Source organism: Neopsephotus bourkii, unplaced genomic scaffold (genome assembly GCF_033783945.1).
Source record: "Neopsephotus bourkii isolate Nb327-2 ecotype Australia unplaced genomic scaffold, CSIRO-AGI_Nbou_v1 NB_668, whole genome shotgun sequence".
NCBI classification, from domain to species: Eukaryota; Metazoa; Chordata; class Aves; order Psittaciformes; family Psittacidae; genus Neopsephotus; species Neopsephotus bourkii.
The window spans coordinates 893,211-918,752 of NW_026901167.1; the positions used below are offsets into that span (position 1 = coordinate 893,211).

At 42.6% G+C, this 25,542-nt stretch overlaps 1 protein-coding gene across 6 annotated transcripts in view; it reads right to left on the reverse strand.

Moving 5' to 3' along the window:
* The window catches only part of LOC133212148 (integrator complex subunit 6-like), a 40,636-nt gene that overhangs the window by 9,509 nt on the left and 5,585 nt on the right, over positions 1-25,542 (reverse strand). For 4 of the 6 annotated variants that reach the window (XR_009725409.1, XR_009725408.1, XM_061353207.1 and 1 more), the window contains exons 3-9: positions 12,759-12,908; positions 11,753-11,842; positions 11,254-11,437; positions 10,329-10,457; positions 8,243-8,406; positions 7,026-7,178; positions 4,975-5,107 (exon numbers count right to left, since the gene is read on the reverse strand). Coding sequence is in view for 4 of the 6 variants with exons in the window: in XM_061353207.1 (XP_061209191.1) it covers positions 4,975-5,107; positions 7,026-7,178; positions 8,243-8,406; positions 10,329-10,457; positions 11,254-11,437; positions 11,753-11,842; positions 12,759-12,908 (1,003 nt within the window). In the remaining 2 variants the exon portion in view is untranslated. Of the gene's footprint in view, positions 1-4,698; positions 4,780-4,974; positions 5,108-7,025; positions 7,179-8,242; positions 8,407-10,328; positions 10,458-11,253; positions 11,438-11,752; positions 11,843-12,758; positions 12,909-25,542 lie in introns of all 6 variants that reach the window. The other 2 variants (XM_061353211.1, XM_061353209.1) reach the window with 2 other exon arrangements.

A 25,542-nucleotide genomic window follows, 5' to 3' on the forward strand; every position in this document is an offset into this window, starting at 1 on the left:
GGGCAAAGTGAGGCGAAGGGAAAGATATGCAGCACTGGAGAAAGGGATGTCCAGAAACTAACTGGGGAAAGCTGCAGGAAACAGATGCACAGAAGAGGGTGTGCGGAAGACAGATGCAGCAAGGAAATTGGTTTCTTCAGATTGAGCTTTCATGAAGATAGATTTGGAGAAGGAAATTTGACTTGCATAGTATTCTGCACAAACCAAACAGATGTTAAGAGACCGTTTCCCCAGTTCTCATAGTCAAAGCATACTTGATTTCAGGTATTTTCCAATCTAAATGAGTTCTGTATCACATACAAAAAACACACTACAGATGCCACTTGTTCTTTTCCCTGTCCTGAAGGAAGTGGGGTGGAATTTGAGAGGACAAGTTAGAACTCCATTTAAAATCTCAGTACACCACATGCTTAGCACTATTATCCAAAAGAACTTGTGATGGTATCATGACATATGGCAAATATAAAATAGCATCCGTTCTTATCTTACAGGCCTATTAGTTTTTCACAGCAAATGGAAGTTAAAACTATATTCCTGCTCCCAAAATTCACAATGTAAGGAAAAAACACAATGTAAAATGTTCGGTATTATAGTATGGATTTATGAGCTATGAGTTGCTTATGAGTACAGCTCTAACCTTAAACCCCTTATCAGCACTTCATTACTGCCTCACTCCACTGTGAAGGTTGTAGCAGCACATAACCCCTGCAGCTCAACTGCAACAGCCACTCTTAAATGGCAGAGGCCTTCCTAATGCTCAGCTGGCTGTGACTCCTAATCCACAGCACAGCTGCACTCCGGGATGTCAAGCACAAAAGCACATTCCTGATCGCTGCTGTTCAAGGAAGAAGTGCTCAAATCTAAGCAAAGATTTATCTACTTAAAGCGAGAAGCTCTCCACAGCACACACTGCAGGCACTCCTACCCTCTCCAAGGGAGACAGTCATGGTGGTAAACACAGCCCCACGTTTCAAAGAGAACATCACCATCAACACCTTACCTGCCTCTACTGTGAGAGTTTGAGACATGCACTGTCAGCAGACTGCAACACAGGCACTGGAAATGTGCTTTCGCCACTGTGCCCTGGGCTGCACATAACCATTTATATCAATAAGCAAATAGTAACACACTTAACTATGTCTTTCATAGATTAAATACCAAACTTCTGTAGGTAACATACAAAAGTATTGACAAAAATATCCTTACATAAATTAGTTTTAATCCAACCTATTCATTTTCAGATGCTGCTCTTTGTATAGGCCACTGACTGCAGAGTTCCTTTCGCTTCTAAACTCAGGAAGCACTGAGTAAGGAAGAACATGGTATCAGAAACCACTGGGGAAGGGCCACAAGCTGCAACAACTCAAGAGATCAGATAAACCCACAGACAGACCGATGAGTTTCAAACTGTGTTGCAAAGTCTTTACCCACTTCAGATGAATGTACAGAACAAGCACACTGTGATAAACAGGATACCAATGCACACGTTGAATCCCACTGCTACCGAAGGGGGCTTGATGCACTTTCAATCTCAGTGAACAGTTAGAAAGGTAATTTAAAAAGAGCTCAGCAGTTCAGCTGGAGCCTAATTACAAGAACAGTTCATGTGACAAGTGCCTGGTTCTGAGTGACAGCTTGTACCATGCAACCCAATGTAAAACTTACACTTGGTTTTTAAATCACTACTCATTAAATTCCACCTGAGCAAGCACACCACCATTCCCTGCTGACTCCTGTAATTCCCTGAGCTTTCTAATGCCTCTGCACTTTAATGCTCCTTTGTTTTAAGCAGTAGAGAGCCATGATTTTACATTCACAGAAAGCAGTATCCTTCCCTGCAAGCCACCTAGCTAGAAATAATGTACAGTGGTAGCCACCATTAAAAGAAGGTATTTTGGCACTCTTTTCCACTGACACAAGCTGTTTGGCTCTGCCTCCCACAGCACTGCTGTGGTCACATTTGTGGGAAAACCAGCCCTTGGTTTCCAAAAGGTTACACCATTACTTGCAGGCTGTCTCAGGGAGCAACTGTCCATGCTGCAGTCCTTCATGGGCAGACATTATGGCGATGCTCATCCTTCTGCGTGTTTAGACCCACAGAGAAAGGGTAAGGACCACCTTGTCATGGTACCTTTCACTTCATCGCTGCTCCTGCTGACACTCCCAATGAATAAAATCACTCCTATCACCCAGCAGTGGCACTCCCACTAACACAGCAAAGCCCATAGAACCCTGGACTGGTTTGGGTAAGAAGGGACTTTAAAGATCATCCAGTTCCAACCCCATGCCACACACAGGGACACCTTCCACTAGAGCAGGTTGCTCCAAACCTGGCCTTGAGCACTGCCAGGGATGGAGCATTCACAACTTGTGATGATGCTGAGGAAACATCTTGGCAAGGCACGAGCATGGAGACATATACCTTATCTCTGCTAAGCTCTCTGTCCCCTCACTGAGGTCTACTTTGACTGTACAACTGGTTTTAAACAGACCTGTATCTGAAGAACTAGAGCTTTGCTAGTATCAGTTAAAGGCAACAAAGCTTCAAGAGGAAATGTCTATAACGTGTGGGCCAAATGTCCTCAGCAAAAAAGTAGTGAGCATCTGTCTGTGAGATGTTCTGTCTTCAGAAGCCTGCCTCACTGAGCAAAACACAGTGCATGTGTGAGGTTAACACATGGGCTGTGTAAATTCACTGTTCTATCAAGTCTTGTTAATTGGCTCCTTTCCGTACAAAGCTTCAGATTTTAAAAGCAGATCCATTAAGTTACAACCTAGGAGAGGCTACAGCATCCCCAAAGCCACTCTTGCAAAGAACCAAGATAAGGAATCACCAAACCTACAGGATGTGGTACAATTCACCTCTGTCAGTCCCAGAGCACTACACCTTGGTTCAGTTTGCTTAAGTGCCGCCTGCAAGCTTCCTCATGCATAGCTATGTTATCTGTCTTTTAGGGCTGTATCTTCAACTATTTTCCAAAACCAGAATTAAAACTGCTCAAGAATGCAGGAGAAAAAAAAACCAAAAATTCATGGAAAATGAAAACATTCTTAAGCATCTTACTCTCTCTTTGTAAGGCTGAACACACACAAGCCACTTGAAAATGGGTTTGGCTTTGTCTGAATAATCACTAGATGGAACAGCGATATGATCCGTGGTACTATCCCAAGCTAAGTCCCAGTCCTCCAACACAATATTCTACCAGTAGGGCAGTAGCCAACTGAATCACAGAATCCCAGACTGGTCTGGGTTGGAAGGGACCTTAAAGCTCATCCAGTTCCAACCCCCTGCCACGGGCAGGGACAAGAACCACACTGATGCAGCAGTATGGGTGGTAATGGCTGATTTCTCCTGGGCTTGGAAGCTCCACATCCTTTGCAATCCAGATGAGACATGCTCAAATCAGCCCTCTGCTGAACATCAGCATCTACTATTGGTATGTATGAAGACAGACACAAAGGAAGTGTTTAAAAACAGATACTACCTATCTACAGAGACAAACACAGTGTTTTTTAAACACCTACCAATAATTTAACAGGTATCTTAGCCATTTTCTGTGCTGCTAAACAGGAAAGGGGCCAGATCTGCTTCCATGCTTTATGTATATTCCACAGAACTGAATTCCACCATGCCTTAGAGAGCAAGGATAAGCAAAGTCCTGGAAGGAGATCTGAATGTACCACTTTGTGTCTGTGTTAACAATACCGAATGCACAGTATTTGCATTCTAAAGAAAACATTCACTTTACAACTGGGGCAACAGAGAGGCTCTGCATCTTCCTTTACAGTGCCATAAGGAATGCAAGATGTGGGATAACCAGGTGAGTAACTGCAGAATAGCACTACACATACTGAAAACAGAGTACAGATAGCTTTACAGCCCTGCAAAAAAGGCAGGGGCAAGACAAGAGCTGCCAGGGAAGACACAGCAGAACTGCAAATGGCAGCTCAAAATGAACAGGGGAATTCATTCAGGATCAGTGAGGGCTGTTCAGGTAGTGGATCTGCTGCAGTAATTCAGTAGCCACAAACGTACAAAAGCTCTGATTTAGTCTGAATGTATCCTACTTGCATGCTCTGGGACAATTATTAGGCTACATGGATGGCTGTAAGAGACAAACACAGATTTCTGTGGTTGGTTATGACCAGGATTATGAAAAAACATTCCTGAAATATGCTGTGGGGTTTTTTGCTAGAAACGAATGGAAAAATCCCGTGTAAGGCAGTCAGAGCCAATGTTAATTCTTTGGTCTCCACTCCGTATTACTAAACACCCCCACAGGACAAAACAGAACAAAAAAGTCTTACAGCATCTGCAACTAAAAGGGTTCACAGCACCCAGGAAACTCTTCTCTCTGCCATCACCTTTAGGCCAGAACCCTCATAGCCACAATTATCATGGCAGTTATTCATACAGCACCTTTTCATACCATCTTTCCTGTAGAAAGCATTTCACTGTGGGAGTGAAAGGGGAAAAAAAAAAGCCACTGGTCCTTTGGGCAGGGAAGAAGTGAGACTGGTTCAGTGCTCAATTCCTTCCTACTGCTCTAAACTGTGCCAGGGAATTCCCTCTTCCCAACACCCATGACAAACATTGCATCTGATCTTCCAGTAAAAAATTAGCTGCTACAGGAGCAACTGCAAAACCTGGATACACCAGCCCCTAAATGAGGGAAAAGAATGGAGGTTGAAGCTTACTCCAGGTTAAGGAAGAGGCTATGTGTCTAGGAGGTGAACAGCATCAAACATGCACTGGAAGCAGGTAGCTCTCCTCCTCTGCTGGAGAGAAAAAAAGGGAGAGGGGGTATGAAAATCCTCTCCTCCCAAATTATGTTAAAGAGTTTGCAACATTCTCTACTCTCTGATCTCCATTAGTTTATAATGTCTCAAACTAAGGCAGAACACCAACCATTATTGTTTTGCTTTTACTCTGAAGTAGCTGCGTTGGCAGTGCAATGTAAATAGATTACCTACCTAACAAGGGAAGTAAAACAGGATAGTTGTAAGGCATCACAAAGAGGTTTACACAGGTTAAAGTAGTGCTTGCTTTTAAATACCCAAAAGGATGGCCAAGTTCGCTGTATTTTCCACTGCTACTCACAAACACCTGACAAAGAATAAGAGAGATCACTGCATTAGAAGAACATGAAGAGTATTAAACATGAGACATTTCAAGATCAAAATCAATCTCGATCCAATTGCATTAAGACAGCAAATTATCAGGAACAGCCAAGTTTGAGGTTGCACACATCAGGATGGGTATGAACTTATGTCCCCCAGTCACAAAACAGAGACATACGTTTAGTGTACCCCCAGCCACTGTGGAAATGCACTTCACAGTCTATAACCTTTAGGGTTTCAGTGAAACTACTTTGACGTGATGCTCTGAAAAGCTTCCCAAAGTATCTAAAATAGATTAGGGGGGATCTGCTGAAGGCATGCTCAAAACCAATCTATTTAAAATCAGTCTTCTGACTCATAAAATAGTGTGAATAAAAACATTGAGATAAAAAAGGTGAAACTTCTAAAGCACAGAATTTAAGCAAAACAGATATTCAAGCAACATCTTTTAATCATGCCAAGCACCAACGTTCTTAACATTGACTTTTTAAAGTGTGTATATATATATATATATACACACAGACACATGCGGGTATTAACACTGAAAAGCAATACATGTAAACTATTACTTCCACAGTATGAAGATGCTACATATTCTTACTGAGACAGTCAAAATAACCATCCTCTAACCAAAAATAGCTTTCCTCAAATTAAAAAGGTAAATCCTGCAGTAAAAAAAGAAGTGGTTTTCCCCTCTATTTTTATTTCAGGGCCAAAGGAACTGGATTTGTTACATGGTTGCTATGACAATGAGCCTGTGCCTCTAGTCTGGAAGGGTTTGATATGTAGCTGGGAGAGGAAAAGCAGGTTTTGCTCAACAGCAGAGTCATTTGAACTTAGGCAAACAACATTTCTATGAATGCTTGAAGGACATTAAAGGGGGCCTATAGGGATGCTGGGGAGGGACTCTTCATTGGGGACTGTAGTGACAGGACAAGGGGTAATGGGTTAAAACTGAAACAGGGGAAGTTTAGATTGGATATAAGGAGGAAATTCTTTCCTGTTGGGGTGGTGAGGCACTCAATGGGTTGCCCAGGGAGGTTGTGAATGCCCCATCCCTGGCAGTGTTCCAGGCCAGGTTGGACAGAGCCTTGGGTGAGATGGTTTAGTGTGAGGTGTCCCTGCCCATGGTGGGGGGGTTGGAACTGGATGATCTTCAGGTCCTTTCCAACCCAAACCATTCCATTGTTCTATCATTCTATGACATTCTGAAATTAGTTTATTAAAATCAATGTTGCTTTTTCTTCTGAATATCTGTGTTATATTTTCAGTTAAACTGTACTATTTATTAGGAAAACAGAAACATAAAGAAACACCTTCAAGCCCATCTTTCCAACTAAAGTATTCTAGTAAGCAAATTCTTGGTGAAGATATTGGGCTGTTCTTTACAAGAACACCATTGAGAAGGGATTTAGAAACCTTATTTCATAAAGGATGCAGAAACAAGTCACAATTCAAAAAACACAAAAAGGATCAAGTGACAAAGGATTTCTGCAACACAACTTTGACCTCTTCAAGGTCAATTTAGTCACCAAGATCAGCAGCTTCCAATGCAATTCCCATTATTTGCAGCTGTAGATACAGTAAGTGATGGAAACTACTTCTTGGTTTTCCCTGTAAGCAAATGGAAGCCTACAGAGAGCTTTCAATTTAGCCAAAAGTGGAACCTGCAGGACACATTTCTTAGCAAAATGAGATGGACCCAGAAAGAGAATGAAATGAGATTACGAAGTCTATAGAGAGAATGCTCATTCTGACTCCTGGTAATTCTACTAGAAAGGAGGTAACTGAAACCTTGACATGTTTCTTATCAACTGCAGTGTGTAAGCAGACCCCAATTCCCCAAAGACAAGAGTACCCCAGGATACCCATTACATTTCTCAAATCAAATAAAGGGCAAATACCTGCCAGCAGGTATGAGGAGACTTTCGTTCCAAGATGTACTGTGTTAGGGGTGAAGGCTCAAGCTCATACTTGTCAAAAGGAAGCTTATCTATTACCATTGGCTCACAATCAACACAGGAGAACCTCACAACGGGGTGAGCTGTGCGTGGAGGCTGAAAGGAAGGGGAAAAAGCACATCAACTGTATGGTATTTACTGCAATCAAATCAGTTCTCTTACAAAGACTCACAGGCAGATATTTTACCATCCTATAGGCTTAAACACTTTCCACAATCTCCTTTAATAGAGAAAAAGATGAAAGCACTCACAATACAATATGGATTCCCTAAATATAAACGAAGCCACACACTGATACACACACTGTTCCCACCAAGAGAAAAACATGGTTAATAGTCAACTCTTTAAGTTCACGTTTTAAAGCCTGTGTATCAACCCATTCCAACACAGATAGGTGGCTTAAAGAAGACTTCAGCTCTGCTTCCCAGCTTGATGTTCACAGAATCACGGATGTGAAACTGCACTCACTTCACAAATGATATCTCAAGGGATTCCCTGCAAGTCTGATTTTTATGTTCCTCTTGAATCAGGGGAGAAGATGGACAAACAGTTCCTTGAGTACTTGCAGAGTACAGAAACAGGACATGCCTAACAGGAGATGTTTAGAAGGGCAAATAAGGCATGTCAAATGCATGATCATTTCACTGAGCAAAGGAGAAACGAGTGCTGTTTCCTCCTCACTTTCTGAGGGAGTTCACTCTTCTGTTTCAGTTTTATTTCTTCCTGCTAGTGAAGTGTCTATACAAGAAGTAAAACTGACAGAAGACATAGCTAATGAGCTATCAAAAATAAATACTCCTTTTTCCATCTAAATGCAATTTATAAAGCTTTCATTAGAATGTGATAGGCTCCCTATGATTTGTGGTACGTGAAGTATTTTACAGTTAAAATTTCATCACCTTTTAAAAAAACATTTACCAAATGAACTAATCATATATATACATGGAAGTAAACCTTCCAGATGCAAAAACCATCACAGCGTACAGTAGCTATGTTAGATTATGCCATTCTGTGTTCAGAACCATTTTAACCACCTTGGTAAAGCAAAGACAGATGGTATTAATAAATATGTAAGAAGAGAAAGTAAACTCCTGTAGTATTCAGTTTCCAGCCCGTTTCATTAGGTGGAGAATCCTTCTTTCAGTTCGTATTTTACTTACCAGTGTTGGTGAATTCTGATCAGGCCAAAAAGATTCTGGGATTGGCCAGTGCCCCACAGGAACCCCCGTTTTGGGGTTAGGCCGGACGTAAATGAGTTTATGACAACTATGCCACGGTTGAGAAGCAAATGAATTGATGGGCCTGGATGAATCAACAAGTCCATCTACAATTTAAAGAAAGCAAAATAACAACAGAAAGGAAAATAAAAAGCCACATGCATTTGTCTCTCAGTATCAGCAACCAACACGATGTTTCATTACAGATCTTTATGTAATGGTTGAGAAAACCTTAAGGATCAAAATGTAGAACAGCATCATCTGAGGAATAAAGGTCACACTTGCACGTATCTACCCTTCTGCTCCCGTGGCACAGTCATTAGACAATGAGTGCAGCATAGCACACTGGCACAGTACGGAAAAGGCTTTTGCTTAAGCTTAGGAGGTTGATACTGATCTGATAAGCAGCAAGCCTGTTGGTTTTAGTCCTGCTGCACCTGCAATGACTATTCCTTCACATGTACAGTCTTTCCACATGGGATACAGAACTCCCTGGCTGATGCTGCCATTAGTGGGAACTGAAAGTGAAGAAAAGTTTCATGGAGAAGCTGGATGCATCCTGCAGGACTGGCTTTTGTCTCAGTTTTAAGCAGTGACGATTCACAGACCATTTAAATCCAACTGGCTACCCCAGTGTGCTCTGCAGTGCTTCCCCCTGCACACTGAAGACAAGAGTTTTGTAGCAGTACAGAACCTGACCATTAGTTTTCAAAGCAAACAGCACAGCAGAGATCACCCATTTAAAGAATCATCTTCTTTTTAAGATTCTACATTACTGAGTTTTATTGCTTTAGCTAGCTGGCCAGTAGTACTATGGAAACCACCTTTCAGTTACACATCAGTTTGGTTTCTCATCATTATACACACAATGACTTTTATAGCTTGGGTAAATCCCATTCTATTTCTATCTAGTTTAGGACTTTCAATTTGCATGAGGATGGGAAGTCTTGGTATTTATACATTCATGCCAACACCACATCACCATTTAAATGTGACCAAAACAAGAGGTTTCATCAGTCATTTTGCCATATAAGAGAACATTTGGGCCAACAGAGACAGAGGAATTTGCTGAGGTGCTATCCTGCCCACCATTCTAGGAAAGCCTTCCAGTAAAATGACATTTAAATAAGCAAAAGGAGAAAAGAAATATACACAGCAAGAAAAAAGGTGATTCAAAAATGACAGCAGGAATCAAGCTGGCTATGCTTGGATGCTCAGGGGAACCTAAAAGCTATTATGTTTCTGACATTCCAGAACATCTTCATTTCCTAAATATGAATTGGTCAGCTCTCTCCTTGTTTTCAGCCACGAATTTCTGCAGATGTGAAAAAATCACTCCACGTTCAGAGGGCATTTTTGTCTTCCCTGCACTTCCCTTAGAGCTAGCAAAATAATGCCTTGGGATTTGCATGCAGCTTTTCACTTGCAGCTCAGAACATTCAACAAACTTACTGTGTGCAGTGATCAACCAGCAGAATGACAATGTACAGAAAATTAAGCATTGAGATTACTTTAGAGATGTTCAAGTGTCTAAATACACCAGTCCTGGATTTCATTACTTTAAACCCAAGTTTTGACAACGCTAATTCAAACTTTACTACTTCCTCCAAGCATTCGCTTTCCTCAGTGGCCAAAAATAGAGGTTAAGATGACAGCAACAGGAGAGCTGGCAAGCAGGCACATCATCCATACAAAGATATGCAAACTTATGATACCATTTAACTTATTCAGCATCAAGCTAACAATTGTGAAAAGGTAACAAAGACAAGACTAAACACGAACATAAAACTACTCAGAAGCTACAAACAGCACATCCATTATGATTCGGGGTATTTAAAGAGATACCAGAGCACCATCACTCAAGCATATAAGCTTTAGAGCTTAAGGGCTTTTATCAAATGTAGTAGGCATCTGATGCATCCTGCACGCTACAGGGAAAAGCTAGTAGGAAGGACAGGGAAAAGAGGGATATTTACATGCATACAAACCCCCTCTTGAACATTAAGGGAAGCAAAATGAGTTACTGTACCTTCTCCAATAGGAGCTGGATCTGGTCCTGATTTCTCAAAGTTAATAACGACTCCACTTTGGACTTTTTGAACTAGAGATTCTAAACATTGATTCAACATTCTCTGTGTCCGAACACAGTAAGAACGACCTATGCAAGAGAAAAATGACACATGCAAAACATGAAAGCCACTTTTGAGTCATCTGGATTAAGGAAGATGGTTTCTGACGTAAGTCAGTTTTATCTATAACAGCAGCAACAAACTGTATAAGGTAATGGAAAAAGGCAAAATACACTTTTCAAATGCAATACAACCAAGAGGGAGAAGAACCACCAACTTTTACTGAGTTTTTACTCACTACTCAAAAAAAGGCCATTAAGTCTAAATCAGGCTGGCTCAAGGCCAAGCTTATAAAGACCCTTGAGAACATCTGATTTCACACACACATACACACACACACATACACACACACACTACAGTCTATGTAATCTGCTTTTGTCTGCCTAAACCATACCAACTCCTATACACACCCGAACTTTCCTCTCCCACAGATTAAACACCACTTAAAGTAAAATCTGATCAACACCTCAAGGAACAGGCTCCAGAATTCACTCTCTTAAGATTAAATGAGCCCTGCAGCAGAATGAACATCTCGGTAATACCTGTCCCACTGAATTCAGCAATCTCATGACTGAGCAAAGCCAACCTCTGGAAGGACAATCTAACGTTTTCCAATGACTCTTACCGGTGCATTAAGAAAATGTTCTCATTTCTAGATCTGAAATATTGCTTTAAAGTTCTCGTGTGCTACTGGAAACCAAGCTCAAAAAGCACCACATAGCAAATAGTTCAGATGGAGAGAACAGCAAGAGGCGAAGTCCAGCTCTAACTGAAGAAATGTTTTAAGGCAGATGCTAAATGTAACCCAAAGTAACATCTAGTTACCTCCTGTAACTTCACACATCTGTGTGATAGCAGATTCATCAGTAGGCACACTCCCAAGCTGCTCTGGTTCAGCAGATGCAGCTCCTGGCAAACGCAGCACCAGAGCAAACAGCCTTTGATCCCAACGGAATGGTTCTTTGGTTAGTTCACTTCCAGGCAAAGGAGAGTTCAATGGAAGATGAAGCTGGGAAAAGAAAGATTGGAGAATATTTTTAAGTATTTGACAAACCATCTAAAAATATAATATCCAAATTCATTCATTACCCTGTAAAGGACCCCATTTCTCTCCTATCAACTCATTTATCTGAAGTTAATGGTCTGGAAACCCATAGGGCTATGAATTATGGGGTTGGGCAATTAGAGCATAGCTAGCTTCTGTTCTCTATAAAACAGGCTGATGAAGCAGAAGTACCATTGGAAGGAAAAAACAATTAATATTCATCTCAGCATAGCACCAACTTGCAAGATCCTAACTCGAAAGAATTTAATACAAGTTTACCTCCTCTTGAACTCCAGCTGTATTTGTCAGCTTGTTTCCATCCGTGATGGTAATCAAAATAGATGGCTCCAAAAAGAATGGATTCCTTCCCTGGAGACAGAAGCAAAGGAATGCTGAGAGTAACCTTAACGCTCACTTATAGGCTTGTATTTTTGTCTGTATAAAATAAACAGTAGATGAGCAATGTCTCAAAACAGTCCTGTAATTTTCTTTCAGGAGGTGTGGAGCCATACAGAACCAGGCAGGATGTGCTACTCTGGGCACTCACACACACTCCCCATAACGATATGTTTAGCTACTAGTCTTTTTCCTCCAGTTACAGGCTCAAACCCCTCTAGGGCACAAAAGTGGTACATAAATTAATAGTACAGAGAACTCAATTCCATGACATCAGAGGCAAAAACCAGAGGACTTTAAACTGGACCCTTCAAATGAGAGAGGGGAAGTCAGGACATGAACTACAGATAACGCAAAACTGCAAAGCAGATTCGCTACCATCAACTGTCTATACTCCCATACAGCAACTGCATCAATGGTCAGGGTCATTTATACTACTACTTTCTTTGCAGTTCAGTAAGGAAAAAGGTACTAGTACCATAGAGAGACTGGTTTGTGCTGGAAGGGACTTCAAAGCTCTTCCAGCTCCAACCCCTGCCACAGGCAGGGATCCCTTCCACTGGAGCAGCTTGCTCCAAGCCCCTGTGTCCAGCCTGGCCTTGAGCACTGCCAGGGATGGGGCAGCCACAGCTTCTCTGGGCACCCTGTGCCAGCGCCTCAGCCCCCTCACAAGGAAGAGCTTCTTCCCAATATGCAATCTAAATCTCCCCTCTAGTGTGTTCCAGGGTATGTTCAGGAGAGAAAAAAAACAGTTCAGAGCTCCAGTTTTAACATCCACCTATCCAACATTTGAAAGAAAAAGTGAAAAGCAAACCCAAACCTGAACCACCGAAATCTCTCCCCCACTATGACTTCAAAACCCACAGAGAAATACAAACAGATTTGTTACCTGTCCATAGTTGTCTATTCCAGACACTAATCTATTGAGATTTAACAAGTCAAACGATGACCTGAGTGCCTGACCAAGGGTTGTTAGTCCTGAAGCCTGAAGATTCTTCAGTTCATTCATAAACGTGGCGTGGTTTTCCTTCCATCCAGCCTATTACATGGAACAAAAAAGCTTCTTAGTTATTCTAGCAACAAACTGTAATCAAGTGCAAGTTGTCATTTATCCCCCTTCCCACCAAAAATTAATTACATTCCTGATTAATAGACACACTGCATCATTAACATGCTACACACATGTGCACAACTGGAGGTGAAACGCACAGTTAAGTCTACAACCTGAGACTCAGAACACATACATTTGAAACAACTTACAAATATCCATCTCTTACCATGGAAACTGATGTAGAGGTGGTAGAATTAATAGAAATGAAGCCCCCTCTGTCACTTCTGCATTACAACCCCCTGCCTTTCTCCTTCCTGGATGTTTTTGGACTGCCATTCCTCTAACTACACTCTCCTGTCCTTATATCCCAACACACAAAACACTGTGGGGTAGTTACGAACACCCTATATAACACAGAACCAAATCACTGTGTCTCAGGATTGACACTTTGGAGTTCTTGAAGGAAGTGAAGTTATTGCTGACAGCGCCTGCAGCCCATTCAGAGGAACAGTGATGAGGATGGCTCAGTCCCACCAGCACTCTGGATCCCACATTAAGGATGGCTGACACATCAGCATCACTTGTGATTGACATGCCCTTAAGAAGTGGAATGCTGCAGTGAGGTAACTACTTTAGGAAACACAAGCTCACAGAGACTGGTAAAGGATTTAAGGTGCCTCAACTAGAACAAGCAAAGCTTGAAAATCCCAGCTATTCACACAGTTACCAGCCTTGCTATCACACTGTACTCTCCACAGCAGTTATTCACTCAGGCTGGCTCTCCTTGGCACCAGAAACATTCCTGTGCTCCACAAGGAATCCTAGTTACCCAGACATGGAGAGATTCATTTCAGACAGCCTGACTTTTGCTGGGACAACCTCCAAGCAACACAGCCTCCACGTGAAGTAGCTTCTCTGCTCCCCAGTGCAGGGAGCTCAGCAGCAATCACCACACTGTGCAAGAACCTAAAAGGATGGGATTTTCCTGCCCTTTCCACAGCTATATCCCACTGCTAACCTTTAGTACATGTGGGGCTGTGGAGATGGTCAGAGGATAGCCCTAAAGGAAAACAAGAATGCAGCAGGAAGGAAGGACAGAAGATGATCAATAGCTCTGCTGAGCTCTCAGGCCTAAGCTAGGGGAAGTTTCTTTCAGAATGAGGGCTTATCATAAGGGCATACAACAAAAATAGGTTTTGGTCATGTTTAGCAACCTGAACCAGTTCTTGAGGCTTCAGATTAGCACCAGGGAGACAGAAAGCAAGCTCTGCAATGGGGCAAAGAACAGACTTTCAACAGGACTGGCCCAGCTTTATCATCAAACCACACTTGCAGCTCACATGAACAGTGTGACCACGATCAGTCAGGTCATTCTCAGTAACACACCATCAACAACCCACTCCCAACCACAGCCTAACAAACTACAGCATCTCATCAGCTGAGCCACAGTAGCTCCTCACACATGCTCAGCCCAAAGAAAAGTACAAACACAGGGTCATGGTTCTGGAGTAAAAGTGACTTCGTTAATGATCTTTCTCAGAGTAAAAACACACCAAAGCCCAACAAAATGACGATGTGTGAGCCTAAAAAAGGCTGCCTTAAAACAATACAAGTGATCAATGACAAAGAGGTTTCTGTATGAATTCTATGAACCCTGAGCTGTAGGTGGAACTGCTTCCTTCTGGAAGCCTGATAAGAACACCCATCTGAGGAGTCCAGGTTCTTGGGAATGGCCAGGCTGCAGTTCAAAGTGCTTGCCAGCAAAGACTGCTGTTTGAGTTACTTTGGTACCAAAGCACAGGGGGGAACAAAACATTTACAAAGGAAGCACTATTCCCAGCCTACAACTCTCGGTTTGAGCTCTAATGAATTTCAGAGTATTTCTTGGTAAAATAAACAGGACTGGTCTTCACTGAGATTTGGAGATGCTGCTGTTTTCCCATCTGAAAACGTTTGCTCAGCTTCCAGCTCCTGCTGTGCCTGATCTGGCTGCAGTGCAGCCAACTGCCTGCAAAGCATGCTGCCACTGCCCCATGCAGAACTGAGCTGAGGGCACCACGAGCAGCTGATCCTCACTGCTCTGCCTGCTACAAACACTGGGTTTCATCTTGCAGCCTCTCCCAGGATCTTTAAAGCTGAGGAGAACTGTACATTTTAAACAGAGTAACACTGAAGAACTCCTCATCAGAAGAATAAGGGCAGCAAATGCAGGATTTGCTAATTCCATACCCAGTTTTAAATAAAAGTCTGATTAGTTAATGTACTAAGAGACCTTGTAACAGTCTTCAATACTTAAAGGGGCTACAAGAAACCTGGAGAGGGGCTTGGGACAAGGGCCTGTAGGGACAGGCCAAGGGGAATGGCTTGAACCTGCCCGAGGGGAGACTGAGCTGAGCTCTTAGGCAGAAGCTCTTCCCTGTGAGGGTGCTGAGGCGCTGGCACAGGGTGCCCAGAGAAGCTGTGGCTGCCCCATCCCTGGCAGTGCTCAAGGCCAGGTTGGACACAGGGGCTTGGAGCAAGCTGCTCCAGTGGAAGGGGTCCCTGCCCGTGGCAGGGTTGGAACTGGAGGAGCTTTGAGGTCCCCTCCAACCCAAACCAAGCCAGGATTTGTACAATTCTCAACCCTATTCTCAGAACCAGCTTCTTGAATCAAAGCCACCACAACCAGGGTCAAGGTCTATTGCAGCAAAATGTCTTCTCCAGAAAGACTCAAGCCAATGTATACAATTAAACATGTATTTCAGGGAGAGAAACTCAGGCCCCAAAGAACTCTGTATATTCGCCTCTCCATAGGTACAGTAGGATCATTCTTAGGGCAAAATAAAAAGTCAAATCCATAACGCTGAGCATATGCATAATGAGTTCAAGAAAGCACTTTGAAGTGATTAAATAATAATCCTTCCTAAATTCAAAATACTGACACTAATGCTGCTTAGAGAGGGAAAAAAAACAACACTGCTTTTATGTAGCACTGCTTCCATTTGGCAGCAGAAACACTAATGGCCAAAACAACTCCCCACCAACCAAAACCCCCCAACCTTAGAGGATGAAACACATTTTCTACAACACTACATATCCTCCATAGGTCAGTAATTATGGAGAACTCATTATTTTAGTTGGTTATGAACCTATACTGAGAGTGATTTCTCATCATCTTCAAAACTACATTCCTACGTAGTCACTCTTATGCCCAGCATTTACTAACAGCAATACCAGCAGACTTCCCCATGCCATGATGTTACTTGTTTCCCCTTTGATAATGTAGATGAACAAATCATCTCAGCCTGTACAGACACACCAAAAGACTGTCAAACATGGCTGGGGAAAAAAAACCCCAAACCCAGTACTATAAGCAACAATCTCACCCTGCTTGTTTATGCCAGGAAGAGGCAAAAATGCAGTGTCATTTAGCCTCCTGCACTGACACGCTTTGGACACCGTCCCATGAAGCCCCGAGGTCTGGAAGCAGCATCCCCCCTTTCAGCTACTGGCTGCTGCCTCTGCAAGTAAATCATACTGGGGAGAAAGAAAAATGTACTTATAACACAGGCTAAGTAAGCTGGGGCTGTTCAGCCTGGGGAAGAGAGGCTGCGTGGAGACCTCAGAGCAGCTTCCAGTGTCTGAAGGGGGCTACAAGGATGCTGGAGAGGGGCCTTCATCAGGGACTGTAGTGATAGGACAAGGGGTGATGGGTTCAAACTGAAACAGAGGAAGTTCAGGTTAGATCTAAGGAAGAAGTTCTTTACTGTGAGGGTGCTGAGGCAGTGGCACAGGGTGCCCAGAGTAGTGGTAAATGCCCCATCCCTGGCAGTGTTCAAGGCCAGGCTGGACAGAGCCTTGGATGGCATGGTCTGGTGTGAGGTGTCCCTGCCCATGGTAAGGGGTAGGAACTGGATGATTTCAGATGCAAGAGGCAGGAAAGAAAGTCTTGTAAGAGGCTTTAGTGGGGAAAACCAAAGAAAACCAACCCCCCACTACCTTTATCATGCACAAGAGAGCAGGTTCAAAGTACAAGCAAAGCATTCCCAAGTTTTGAACGCGTGCAAGCCATGTATGTTGTATTCTTAACTACAGTGGTTTAACTGTCATATTTAGTGACTTTAGTGTAGGGGTTTTAGTGGTTGGTTGTTGGTTTGTTGGCTTTCTTAAACAATACAACATTTTGGGGCAGCATGGGCTTTTTTCCAGCTATTTCTTAGCATGGTTTGGTCACCTTACTGAGGGAAAACCCTGAAGTTGGGCATCAGAGCACAACGATTCTAGATCTGAAGCCGTCTCTCCTGATTTCACCAGGGAGCTGGCTCCTTTGAGGCTGCAAGTCTTCGTTTTTAGTGCTTCTCCAGGCCATGCCAAAAGACAGAACTGTAGTTTATTGTTCACTGGATTGCATTCAGATCTGATCCAAAAGACAATTTGCAAGCAGGCATGCCAATCCCAACAGCCTGGGTTGCAGCAAGTACTCAGTATTTAAACATACAGATTCTTCAAGTTCTGGTAATGTTGCTCTAGAAGGAATTGGATCTCAGGTATTACAACCTGTTTAAAGAATCAGTAATTCCAGCTATTACTAAATGCACCCATCTTGGAAAACCCAAGAGGAGCTCAGGATAACACGCCTGTGGCATCCCAGGTTGTCAGCGACATCCATTTGGAAAGCATAAGGTCAGAAAATCCAGCTGTAGTAATCTCAAACTGCTCCTGCTGTGGAAATTCCCACTGCTGTGGGAAGACAGTGAAACCAGCAGAGAAGTCTGCCTTCCAAACCAGCAGAATGGCTCATCTTTATGTTACCCTTCTGCTCCCTGGTAACTGTACATAACCCAAACCTGTCCATGTCTGTGTGAGTTCCCTCAGGAGCTCCATTACTCTTTTGGACCTCCTATAACACTGCTTCTCAAATGCCAAAGTATCTTCACCTCTTTGTAATGTCCTGAACATAGCCCCAGCATTGCTCAGTGGGTTCTGCAGCAGGGAACACCCTTCTATGTAACCCAGAGCTTCCCAGCCCTGACTTCAGGAGCTCCAGAATAGGAGCAAACACACAGACCATCTTGGTCACCCCAGTTTTCCTACTACAAGATTTAGCCCAGGGGGAAAAAGGGAGACATCATCACTGCAATGTCCACACTACCCCACATTCTTTATCTGATGTTCAGAGATTTAGTAACAATAAGCATACAGCAGAAGGTACGGACATGTAACATTTTTATTTAACATTTCAAACTCTTAAAATAATCCAACATCAAACCACCTGTATCACCTACTAATTTCACCCTCACAAGCGTTTGTGCTGTGCAAATGGGGCAGAAGAACAGTCCTAAGACATATGCAGACACTAATTCCCCTCGAAACGCTTATAAATGCCATTTTTGAGGCAACAAAGCTCTCAGGTTCTGTCTGTACCTTGGCTGCAGAATAACACTTCTCTCATTTCAGTACCTATGCTCTCTAGTTACTTTTATGCAATGTTCCAATCCTGTCACTGCACAATATCAAACAGGCTCGAGTAAAGAAACTCATAAGATCAATTCTTTTTTGTTCTTGGCACAGAACAACATCACAACACCCACCTCTTAGACAGCAGATTAGGATACCTCCAGCACAGAATGATACTGGCACACAGGCCTGAAATCAGCTTATCATCAGGGTGGTGCTGAACACAATGAGCCAGCTTGAATCCAAGCTGTGCTGTCCTGGATTTGGAGGACTAGTGCTGCTGAAGGTACATCAGCAGATCTTAACTATTCTGATGCAGAGCTTGTGAGAAGAGAAGGTTTGATGGGCTCAAGCCAGCTGTGAGCAATTGCTTTCTCTGTGTCAGGCACACAAGCATGCAGCAAATCATTTACATTACTAGTTTTATTCCCCACTCTTCCAGTCTCCTCTTGCCTTAGATATGAGGGCTCAAAACACCAACAGCTGCTACCCTTATCCTTTGCAGTAACAAAGTCAGATTCAAGGGCAAAGATGGATGTAAAGGCAAAGAATGTCTGCGTTAGCAAGCTGGGAGTTTTTCACACTGAATTCAAACAGGGATTAGAGTTTGAGGGTAAAACTTCGACATGACCCTACTCAGGCACAACGGGAACAAGCCCTGGCCACTCAAGCAGATACTATGAGACCAGCCTAACAAAACCCACCTTCTCAGTCCTCATCTGAGGAGTATTTTAATGGGTAGTCAATATGCAAGTTTAAACTACTTCTTCAATAAGCCCACAGAGTACTGAAGTCAGTAAAGAGCCTACAAAGTGTCACTTGGTTCTCTTTATGTTACAGCTAGTGAGCAACATGTTAACATTAAGGCTAAAGCATTGAGAATAGTAAGCTGATTGTATCTACCCATCAAGTTATTTCTGCTGTCACTTTGCTTAGATGTTCTCCATCTCCATCCACTTCAGGCACCACAAATCTTTCCTGGCACAGACTATGTATCTTGATAACAAACACAGAATCTCTGCTCACTTCACCCACAGTGTTTTTCCCTACACAACTGGAAACAGCTTTAGTGCAAGGAAGAATTTGTCATGCACTGGCTACCTTCAGGCCAGCAAGCAGTGCACCATGAAAGTCAGTGGTTTCTAAGAGCTGATGACAGCCACACAGCTGGATTTCAGGGGGTTTACTTCAGAATAGCTGTCTACAGCAGAGTCCTGCAGGCTCATCGCTCAGGGTCTGGGCTGCATCTTCCACTTTCATTTCATCCAAAAGCAATCAGTTCTTGTGCTCCAAGAAAGGTCTGTAGAGTGAGCTGAGGTGCACAGGACACAGAATCACAGACTGGTTTGGACCATAAAGCTCATTCAGTTCCAATCCCCTGCCACAGGTAGGGCCCCATTCAACACTGTCAGGGATGGGGCAGCCACAGCTTCTTTGGGCACCCTGTGCCAGCGCCTCAGCACCCTCACAGGGAAGAGCTTCTGCCTTATATATAACCTGAACATGTCCTTTGATTGCACATTTCTAAGCTGAGCTCCCCTGCAGGTGCACCAGCAAAAGACTAATTCATTTATAAAACCAGATTGTTTTCTAAAGCATGTATTAGTGAATGTGAACAAGATCAGAACTGCATTCTAGTGCAATATGTAAGTGCCAACTGTTATTGACAGTTTTCTATTACATAGAAAAAGGTTTAATCTTGGATAGAAAAAGGTATTTCTCCATGATATGTCAAAAAAAAGAAAAAAGCATCACACACCTTAAGCACAAGGTCAAACTACACCACAGGGCTCACTGTCCTTTCAGGATGACTTCAGCTACAAAGAGGATACAGAAATGCTTTTCCATCAAGGACAATTCAAGATATTTATGCAAGAACAATTCATATTCATCTTTAAGCACAGTATCCATACAACATCAGTAAAGAGGCTCTTGAGCTCCAGTTACAAAACAAGTACTGGGCCTTATGTTAATACCAGCATTCAGAGAAGCAGTACCTTCTCCTGTTAGACATGCCAAACACAGATGCTATATGAACAACTCAAAGCCTGAAACTGTGCTTGGAATCAAGTGATAATAATAAACAGTGCCAAGAGAAAAAAGCCTACTCTACCTTTTTATTTATTACCTGCTGTTCCTACTTTAATCCATCTAGACTTAGCTTTTTGGTCAACAGTATTTCATACGTTTTGACAGCTACGCTCACTGCACTCTGCTGCATGAGGATGAAAGGACTACACATGAATGAAGGGAAGTATAAATACCAAAGATATCTTTGTATCACCCTAATGCAAAAAGCATTTTTATTTAAGTAAAAGAACAGCATCCAGCTAAAGCACTGATTTCTGAGGAACACTCCCCAAGCACAGTTGAACCAGATCAAGCTATGTTTCACACTTAGAGAGGAACACAGATATAATCATCCAACTTGCAGCTCTAGCACAGTAAGCAAACCAAGAGGCTGCATGCTTCTGTTCAGTAGCATGGCAGTCATTTCAGAAATACCATTAAAGGTGCATCTAAAACAGCCACTGTACAGAGGGCAACCATCAAAACCCTGAGGTTTCCATCAAAAATGTGCATTTAGCAACAAGCACCCATTGCTTTTCCAGACTATCCAACATGTTTCCAATACCAGTCAGCTCCCAGCTCTGTCACAGAATGGTTTGGGTTGGGAAGGACCTTAAGATCATCCAGTTCCAACCCCCTGCCATGGGCAGAGATGCCTCACACTAAACCATGTTGCCCAAGGCTCTGTCCAGCCCAGCCCTGAACACTGCCAGGGATGGAGCATTTACCCGCTGGTCCCTTCCTAGTCTTGTGGTTGGAAAAGTCACAAGGACTAAAGGCAAAAGCTGAAACGTTACTGAGTGTGTGCGCCATCAGCACAAGGGGATGCTTCAAGGCACAGCCTGGGGAATCAAGTGGAAAAGAATTGTTGGTGAACCTCTACACAGCCCAGAGCAGACATGATCCACACTCATTCTGGAACCATCAGATGCCTTCCCCTCCTTCCAAAAGCACATCAGACAACTTGTGCACATACTGCAAGTTTACTTTGGATCTCAGGAAGGTAACCAATCTAAAGGGGGTCATCTATCCATAAGTTCCCTCAATGCATGTCTGAAATGCCATCCGAGGCAGTGCTGCGGAGAAAAGGAAGAGACAGACCATTGAGCACAACACCAGGACAATGGAGCAGTTACAGGCTCCGAGTGTTGTGGCTCAACAGATGTAGATTTTCCCATAAAGCACAGCTGAATCCATCCCCCTTTTTTGTTTCTATTAAATAATAACTTCCTGGCTCCATTAACATGCTATGAAGACCAATACTAACACATTATTCTCACTTAGAAGCAATACAATAACACCAGCTTAACCACACTGTAGAGCTTTGTTTTCAGCCAAATGAGTTGTTCAAGAACATCCACCTTATGAAGATTTGTATGTTTTTCAGTACTGTTTTAGACTGTTAAGAGTTTAAAAGCATCTCTGAACACACAGCTCAACAACCATCTTCATCTTCAAAGGGCAAAACTCAGGCATTCTGAAGCATTCATTTTGTAGCCTAGAATAACATTTAACACATCTAGCGCTGCTGTTCCTGGAAAGCTTGCACAGGAGCCCAAGCAAAGAATCACAGAAACAGGGTAAAATGTGAGATTGGCTCTTTAGCTAGAAAATAAGGGGAGGGAAAAGCTATTTAGAAGAAAACAAGGCTCTGCTTTACTTACCTGGCAAAATAAGTAGTTCAAGTGTCAGAGATACTTATAAATGCACTAAAAGAAACTTTGTCTTTCAAACAAAGCAGAGTGAATTCTGCAGAGTGAATACACATTCACTCTGCACAGTGAATACAGACTTGTCAGTCTATGGGCAACCACAGATTCTCATCTGCTCAATAACCGAGTCTCGCTACGAGAATGTTCTTTTTCCTTGGCACCTTACTAAGACCTTACCCCTAGAACATACTGCTTATAGCTGAAACTGAATTAGAAACTGATCACTACACAACTGTTCTCTGAATAACCTAAACTTTGCAAGGAAAACGCAAAGCAAGACTTTATATTACTACCTGGATACTTTTTGGGGGGGTCGAAGCACAAGAGTTATATATTAAGAGGTACACTGTAACACTAAAGTTTAAGAAGGAAGAAAAAAATACCAAAACTCTAAATTTACACAAGTGAATTACTTAAATAACAATCTGCATTTAAAATCTGGAACAGCAGCAACTGCTCTTTGCATTGATTTTCTGGTAGTCTATGTTATTAAATAAAATCAGGGCTACAGGCATTCAATAGAGAAAGTGAATAAGAAGAGCTGAAGAAATACAGGCTTTTCTCACAGGCCCTTTGGATTTGGGGGCACTGTCCTCCCCACCAAAAGACAAGTGACATAGTACAGAATTTACCTTTTCCCATTCAATTTAGCTCTCTGAAACAGCAAAACACCAACTTTTGTCCTTCCTTGTTCACAAGCAGCTCAGAACATCATTCTTCCACTGCTGCTGCAAATCGGTTCTTCCTGGCAAGCTGAAGAGTATTTGCAAGCATGAACACTGAGAAGTGTCTCCAACCTTAATTACCTTTGCCATTGATCCACTGTGAGACAACCAGCATTTAGCACCATACTTTAGAAGAGTAAGCGCAGAAACCCCCAACTTCACAAAGCCCCTTCCTCCTGACAGAACATCCCACCACAAAAATACAACCAGGGAGCTCCAACTCAACTGTTTGATTCCCCATTTTAAGCTTCTATTTTTAAAATAAAGACAACCTTTGCACTGAGGATGAGTTAAGCCTCTTAGTGCAAATATATCTACTTTTGTCTAGTTTATCCTGTAGTCTTAAGGGCTTACATCTTTGAATGTGTCCAAGATCAACCCAAGAACCAAACAGAAAGATGAAAAGAGAAATGGCTACAGCAGCTATGAACACCAGATGTTGGTTTCCATTCAAGGCCTCTGGCATCTCATCAACAGTAGGAAGCTGCAACCCACTTCAGATGAAAGAACAAGCTTTTAGTTTGCAGATTCCGGCAGCAACAGACCCAGTTCAAGTATTCCCACTAGGAACTAACTCAGAAGCACAGAATCTCCCTTCCCGTGCAGGCAGGTAGCAGGCAGCAGCACAACTTCCAGTACTTAACTTCAGAAACAACAGAAGCGACAGCCAAGCAGAATTCAGGTCACCCTATCTGTCAAGGAGCTCATTTCTGAACTGCCCTTCCATTTCAAATTAATCCATTGCAAAAAACTTCATCACCTTCGTGCATGAACTTGATTTTTTTACTTTCAGAATGTACTGAAGTATTTCTTTTAGAAGAATGAATCACTCTGATTATTACTGGTTTGTCTGGGTTCTTTAGAAGGAAAGGTGCATTACTGAGCACAAAGCTCCTCAGTACGGTGCTTTCTCCTCTCACACCAGTTCCTGCAGAAGGATGCTCTCCACAGCTCCCAAGTAAGAGGCAGACAGCAAGAAGCAGTCACTCAAGACAGGGAGAAAGAAGTGAGACTTTCATGCTTACACATGTTTCACAGCATTTAAGATGCTTTACACTATCTAGTATCTTGTCTCTCAAGAAAGGGAATGTATTTTTTAAAGGATGCTCTCTACTGCAACCCATTTAGTACCTTTATAAGCTAAGAGGAGCTACAATACATTATTACATGCTACTACAGGCATGCCGACTGACAACTGTAAGGGTTTTTAATTAGATTTTTAGATTATAAGGCACATGCACCGCAGTATATAAAATACAAACCTACCACTTGAACCAACAAGAACTTCCAAGCTGTAGTTGGCCTTATCTAGCCAATTCAAAATAGATGCTTAATTAAAAAGTATCTTTTTGCATGCATACCCACACTGCACACATCCATAAGTGATAAGGCAGTTAGAAAGGAACACAGAAAAACTGTTTGGTGAGAGGTTCTCAAACAGATGAGGTATGGGTTTGTTTTATTCTCAGAAAGAACTAGGCAACCAGGATTTGCATGAGTGTTCCTTAAACACTTAAGTGACTTCTGTTTTCTTAACTCCACTGTGTTCAGAGGAAGAGCAACTGTTGGGTTTAACCTGCCAGTCACTTATGCCGAAAGTCAGCCTGCTGTAAATACACAAATTCCATGACAAAACCCAAGCAAGCTCAGTGACAGATGTATGGTAAGACTGAAGGGAAGGTACCAATGAAAGATGTTACTGCTTAGAAATAAAAATATTGCTGGGACTGACTCAAAACGTGTATGGTGGTAAAGGAGGAATGGCTCTAACTCTCCTAAGAAATACAGAACAGCCTCCTGAATTAGTTATCAACAGAGTGTAGTCTACCTACATCTCATCCAGTCTTCAGTAATACAGTCTGCATTTTTTCCCTCTTTCCAGGAACGCATGGCTAGCAGGTTCACAAAGTTGGGGCATCATTCACAGCATATCTGGAGAGAAAGATAGGCCTCTCCCACTGACCTCGGCTCTTTTCCTTTTGTATCGCTCTGGTATCAGCTCCCCTCCTGCCCCTGTAGTCAGTATCTATTCTGCACCATACAATTCTGCCTGCATACCTCAGTCCCAACTTGTGAAACCCCAACTGTATTTCCAGTTGTTCATACAGCCTTTCCACAGCACAGGTCACTCCACCAAGTACTCACAACTGCCAAAAGCCAGACCTTTTTTACACATAAAACTGATGGGGTTTTGTCTCTCAGGGTTCCTGTAAAGGCTTAACCAATTTAAGATTATTCTGTGGATTTGCTTTAAGTCCATTTACCAGGTATTCCTCTGGTTTTCTTCCTTGCCAGAAGTTAAGACACACACATACAAATGCACTACCCATCACCTCAGGCAGCTTTCCTGAAGAACTCTGCCTCGAACACAACAGGTTTCACAGCTGGGTTTCTCTTTCTCCCTGCAGCTCAGGGTCAGGAGCTCTGATCTAATACCTTCCAGAAACAGACAGATGCATCTTCCATCTCTGTTTTGCAGCACAGCCTATTCATTTGCCACCCCCCTTTGCAGAGTCAGTGGCAGGTCAGACCCCGAGTCTGACCTTACGAAGTCCCACTTCTGAAGCACTATTTTAATGCCATAAATGAACAGGTATTTACATGTAATGAATACTCTTTGAGAGATGTTTAAAAGAGCCTTTACAAATTCCTATTCCATCCCAATCCAATCCCAAAATC